The 6,344-nt window shown below is 44.6% G+C and overlaps 1 protein-coding gene across 1 annotated transcript in view; it reads left to right on the plus strand.

The window, feature by feature from the left end:
• The window catches only part of ogfrl1 (opioid growth factor receptor-like 1), a 6,827-nt gene extending 759 nt beyond the window's left edge, over positions 1 to 6,068 (plus strand). Inside the window, exons 2-7 of the mRNA XM_041866443.2 lie at positions 865 to 957; positions 1,230 to 1,308; positions 1,426 to 1,504; positions 4,910 to 4,976; positions 5,151 to 5,296; positions 5,534 to 6,068. Of these exons, the coding sequence (XP_041722377.1) occupies positions 865 to 957; positions 1,230 to 1,308; positions 1,426 to 1,504; positions 4,910 to 4,976; positions 5,151 to 5,296; positions 5,534 to 6,020 (951 nt within the window). The 3' untranslated portion in view covers positions 6,021 to 6,068. The remainder of the gene's footprint in view (positions 1 to 864; positions 958 to 1,229; positions 1,309 to 1,425; positions 1,505 to 4,909; positions 4,977 to 5,150; positions 5,297 to 5,533) is intronic.
• Positions 6,069 to 6,344: the final 276 nt, after the last annotated feature.

The raw sequence follows: 6,344 nt of genomic DNA on the forward strand, positions 1-6,344 counted from the left end.
CATTTGATGTGGTCTTATGCATTGCCACAAGTGGATGTATTGTAACTTATAGCCATCATTCCTACATTATAGCGTCCAGTTTTAACCAAAATGTTATCTATCGCTGTCTTGTAAAAGGGTTCGTGTCCTCAACGTCCCGGGTGCACTAGCGGAGAGAGTAGGTTAGTGTTGTGCGCAAGTGGGACAGTGATCTGATGAAGGTGACCTATTTTTTTATTTTTTTTATTTTTACATCAAATAGAATAGGGTCAAATAAGGGGAGCCCATATTCCTACCTTTGATTTGGGTCATTGTCACAGTATGCTCATTCCCCCAATTCTTTGCTGTTTTCAGGTTTAGGCCGTTGGGCTTTCTATTTATTGATTTATTTTTATTTATGACAATAGCCTACTCAACAACTCTACAACTTTGAAGGGCAGCATCCCTGCTCATTGGTACAAAATAGGTAAACAACAATATTTTTCTGTGATGAGTCAATTGCCTTTATTTTACCTTTATATGCCTTGACATGGTGCCCTTTCACCGTTATACTGACTGTGAGTGCATCTGAAGCCTCCGTAACACTAGAGTTGGGTTCATGGGGCAGAAGGTGGCAGATTATTGTACCCACACCAAAAATAGTTAATCCCAGTTCAGTTATGAACCCACTGAACCCAGACATCTGTTGTAACACAGCTGGTTGTTACAAGTGTTTGTATGTCACTCAGGGATTATCTGAGCAGCAACCTTTTAACACCACACACTAACGCTGTTGATATCATTGTGGCTATCTATTTCAGTCAGTGTTCACTATCTTTTCCCCTCTCTCTCTCTCTCTCTCTCTCTCTCTCTCTCTCTCTCTCTCTCTCTCTCTCTCTCTCTCAGCTCTCTCAGCTCTCTGACTCTGAATCCAGCAACAAGATGAAGAGGAGTCTTTATGCTGCAAAGGATCTTTACAAATATCGCCACAGCTACCCGGTACACTCCACACACACACACACACACACACACACACACACACACACACACACACACACACACACACACACACACACACACACATCCTGACTCTTCCTCCTCATCCTCTCCCTCCCTAGAACTACAAGGAGCCCCGGTACACTCCACACACTACCCGGTACACTCCACACACACACACACACACACACACACACACACACACACACACACACACACACACACACACACACACACACTTCCTGACTCTTCCTCCTCATCCTCTCCCTCCCTAGAACTACAAGGAGCCCCGGTTACCTAATGAGTACCGCAACCTTCGCTTCTACCTGAACAAGATCCCTCTAATACCAGATGGTCAGTACACACACACACACACACACACACACACACACACACACACATACACAGTTTTAAACAGTAACACACACCCGTTTCCTGTATAATTTATGTGATTGACCTGAATCCATCTAGGTATCTTCATTGAGGAGATCCTGACCAAATGGAGAGGAGATTATGACAAACTGGAGCACAATCACACCTACATACAGTGGTAAGAGCCCCTTCCAGTTACTATGGATGTGTGTGTCACGTGCACCTGCGACTATGTATCAGACCTGGGTTCAAATACTATTTCAAATACTTTGAACATTTGCTCTAGCCTGCCAGGAGTGCCAGATGGGCAGGGTTTGCAGTTAAGGGACCAGGCAAGCTCAATCAAATACAGATGACGTATTTGAACCCAGGTCTGTTACATATGTATGTTTGGACATAGAAATGTATCTCATTCTTATTTGCAGGAACTAAACAGTGTTCCACAAGCAGAAAGGAGAACAGCAAAGTTCAGTCAGTTCACTCTCTGAAACAGACCTACATAACTTAGAGACCTACATAACACCGAGAAAAAACAGTTACACTGCTGAGGTTCACACATACAGTGGGGAAAAAAAAGTATTTAGTCAGCCACCAATTGTGCAAGTTCTCCCACTTAAAAAGATGAGAGAGGCCTGTAATTTTCATCATAGGTACACGTCAACCATGACAGACAAATTGAGAATTTTTTTTCCAGAAAATCACATTGTAGGATTTTTAATGATTTTATTTGCAAAAAAGTATATAAATAAATATTTGGTCACCTACAAACAAGCAAGATTTCTGGCTCTCACAGACCTGTAACTTCTTCTTTAACCCTTGTGCTTTGCTGGAAAAAAATGACATCCATTATGTTACGGGTCAAATTGACCCGCACAGTTTAAACACACTCAAGACAGTCAAAGAATTAAGTAAAAACAGAAACAACTTTATTTTGTCTTATCAGACATTTCAGAAAGAAGAAATACAATACTTTTTATTTTTTTTAAACAATATTTAAGAACTATTTGTTAAACATATTTCCTTTCTCACAAACAAGATTTTTCAGTTTCCCCAAGTAGGTTTTTTCCCCCCCTATTGGTCCATATTATCCCTTCAGTCTTTCTCTCTACATGTTGAACACAATGTGTGTGTGTGCTTTCTGCAGATGTATTTATTGCATTCTACACAAGTGGTGCTTGTTTTACTGTCTTGTCGAGGGGGGCAGAGCTGGCATCTTTTCCGTTTCTTGCCACTGCCTGTATCCACTGGATCCATTTCTGGTTGATTGGAGGCATGTGTTGATGGTCCAGCTTGAATTTTCTGGACGGCAGATGCAGCTGCTGTCGACCGAGGAGGCCGGACTCTCCTCTGGATCCTCTTCAATGAAGACAAAATCTGGATCATCAACAGCATTGTCCTCTATCTCTGAAATATCCTCTGTCTCTGAAACCTCTTCTTTTTCACTGTCACAGTCCAGAATTTGTGATAAGACTTCATTGATTGAAAATCTTTTGGAGCTCATTTTTGAGTGTCTGTGTCAGGGACCTGCTGCTCTCACACTGAGGAGAAGCTTGGGAAAGCCCTTTTTAACCCAAACACAATTCTAAAAGTGCAACCAGGACCAGTCAAAACAAAATACATCAAAGACACTTTTTTGTTTTGCACCTGTGCAAATATATATACACATGAAAGCCTCCGGGTCAAAATGACCCACAACATCATGTTTGTATACAAAATGTACACAGACATTCCACAACACATCAGTGTGTCCACATTTTGCAGTTAGGTTCATGACCCTAAATGAGGAAAAGTCATGTAATTTCATGGCGAAAAAGAGTGGTTAACTAGTATTTTAGACAACGCAAAAGTGGAAACGGGTCAAATTGACCCACAACATAACAGGAGGGTTAAGAGGCTCCTCTGTCCTCCACTCGTTACCTGTATTAATGGCACCTGTTTGAACTTGTTATCAGTATAAAAGACACCTGTCTACAACCTCAAACAGTCACACTCCAAACTCCACTATGGCCAAGACCAAAGAGCTGTCAAAGGACACCAGAAACAAAATTGTAGACCTGCACCAGGCTGGGAAGACTGAATCTGCAATAGGTAAGCAGCTTGGTTTGAAGAAATCAACTGTGGGAGCAATTATTAGGAAATGGAAGACATACAAGACCACTGATAATCTCCCTCGATCTGGGGCTCCACTCAAGATCTCACCCCGTGGGGTCAAAATGATCACAAGAACGGTGAGCAAAAATCCCAGAACCACACGGGGGGACCTAGTGAATGACCTGCAGAGAGCTGAGACCAAAGTAACAAAGCCTACCATCAGTAACACACTACGCCGCCAGGGACTCAAATCCTGCAGTGCCAGACGTGTCCCCCTTCTTAAGCCAGTACATGTCCAGGCCCGTCTGAAGTTTGCTAGAGTGCATTTGGATGAGCCAGAAGAGGATTGGGAGAATGTCATATGGTCAGATGAAACCAAAATAGAACTTTTTGGTAAAAACTCAACTCGTCGTGTTTGGAGGACAAAGAATGCTGAGTTGCATCCAAAGAACACCATACCTACTGTGAAGCATGGGGGTGGAAACATCATGCTTTGGGGCTGTTTTTCTGCAAAGGGACCAGGACGACTGATCCGTGTAAAGGAAAGAATGAATGGGGCCATGTATCGTGAGATTTTGAGTGAAAACCTCCTTCCATCAGCAAGGGCATGAAGATGAAACGTGGCTGGGTCTTTCAGCATGACAATGATCCCAAACACACCGCCCGGGCAACGAAGGAGTGGCTTCGTAAGAAGCATTTCAAGGTCCTGGAGTGGCCTAGCCAGTCTCCAGATCTCAACCCCATAGAAAATCTTTGGAGGGAGTTGAAAGTCCGTGTTGCCCAGCGACAGCCCCAAAACATCACTGCTCTAGAGGAGATCTGCATGGAGGAATGGGCCAAAATACCAGCAACAGTGTGTGAAAACCTTGTGAAGACTTACAGAAAACGTTTGACCTGTGTCATTGCCAACAAAGGGTATATAACAAAGTATTGAGAAACTTTTGTTATTGACCAAATACTTATTTTCCACCATAATTTGCAAATAAATTCATTAAAAGCAATACAATGTGATTTTCATTTTGTCTGTCATAGTTGACGTGTACCTATGATGCAAATTACAGGCCTCTCTCATCTTTTTAAGTGGGAGAACTTGCACAATTGGTGGCTGACTAAATACTTTTTTTCCCCACTGTATGCTGCAAATCTCACCTAGTCCCTTTAGCGCCAACCTTATTATCTCTTGGTTTCTCTCATTCTCTCCTTTCTGACAGAGCTGATCATTAGCATAATATCAATTAGTGGGTGTCTAAGCAGCAGTGAGCGCGTGCAGAAGGGTGGCTTGCACTCCTTCAATTGACTTAATAAGAGACGTCAGTGGGAGAGAGAAAGAGAAAGGAAGATGTGTATAGAGAAAGAGAGGGGGAGAGGGGGATAGCAAGTGAAAGACAATAAAGACAGGGAAGAGAGAACGGGGAGGCATGCATAGAAAAGTTGGGGGCAGAGAGTTAAACACACTCTGTGACATTCTTCTCTCTCTTTGTCTTTGCTGCAGGCTTTTCCCTCTGAGGGAGCAAGGGCTCAACTTCTATGCTCAAGAACTCACTCAGGAGGAGATCAAGGTAAAGACTGTAACAGGACCACTTAACCACACACTGACCGATTTGACTGCAACTTGACCATTGTGATCTGAAAATGTCACTGATCTGAAAATGTCAGTATGTCATCATGTACAGGAATTTGGAATATTGTGGGATCTACTCATAATTCCGACTGATCTTTGCTGTGTCCCATAGGAATTCCAAAGCACTCGGGAGGCCAAGCGGCGATTCTTGCTGGCATACACACTCATGCTGGATTTTTACGGAATCAAACTCCTGGATAAGATTGGGAATGTCACCCGAGCTTCCAACTGGCAAGAACGCTTCCAGCACCTCAATGAGTGAGTGATACACACACACACACACACACACACACACACACACACACACACACACACACACACACACACACACACACACACACACACACACACACACTCACAGAGTATTAATTCCTTCTGTGTCATTGGCTTGCTTTCTTTTTCTCTCTCTGATTTATGCAAGAAAGTGGAGGTAGGTGGTTTGGTGCAATACACTCAGGTGATGAACAACCTACCTATCTCTCCTTCTCTCCTTAGGTCACAGCACAACTACCTGCGGATCACACGCATCCTCAAGTCTCTGGGTGAGCTCGGCTTCGAGGCCTTCAAGGCCCCCCTGGTGCATCTGCTGCTGGACGAGGCTCTGTGTCGAGGCACCCTGCCCAACATGCTGCACAGCATCCTGGAGTACTATGTCTACACCATCCGCCTCCGCTCCCTCCGTCGCAGACTGCTCCGCTACGCCCACCAGCACTACCAGCCGGCCAACACCTTCCTCTGGGGGCCCCCAGCCAGGAGGAGAGGAGCTGGGGCTGGGCCAGGAGGCAGGGTGGCAGAACCCATCCTGGAGAGGGAGAGGAGAGGAGGAGACCCCCATAGGGCTCGGAGTCCAATGACGAAGCAGGACTCAGTGGGAGGGGGGGATGGGGGAGGAGAGGGGAAGGGAACCAAGGGCTGTACTGCCTCCACCAAAACCCTCCAGGAGGGGGTGAAGGGAGAGTACATTGAGACTGTACCATTGTAAGACTGGAGGGATAATAGTTGTGGGGAGAAGTGGTGTATGTGTTGAGGGTTTGGGGGGCAGGGAGGAGGCGGGGAGGGGGGGTCATTGTAGGAATACTGGCCCATGCAATGTTTTTATGATGTAGTAGCTAAGTTTAGTATGCAGCACAATCCTTAACGTTAAACTACTCTTGCAATGTTTTCTCTCTGTCACAACGTATTTCATCCTTTTGTATTGATTGACTGCACTTGGCAATCCACTCATAATTGTACAGACCCTTCTAGCCAAGCAGATCACATGTAGGAGTTAGCATACAACAAGCAGCCTGATTGGTTGGAAGTATGA

Source organism: Coregonus clupeaformis, chromosome 37 (genome assembly GCF_020615455.1).
Source record: "Coregonus clupeaformis isolate EN_2021a chromosome 37, ASM2061545v1, whole genome shotgun sequence".
In the NCBI taxonomy this organism is placed as follows: Eukaryota; Metazoa; Chordata; class Actinopteri; order Salmoniformes; family Salmonidae; genus Coregonus; species Coregonus clupeaformis.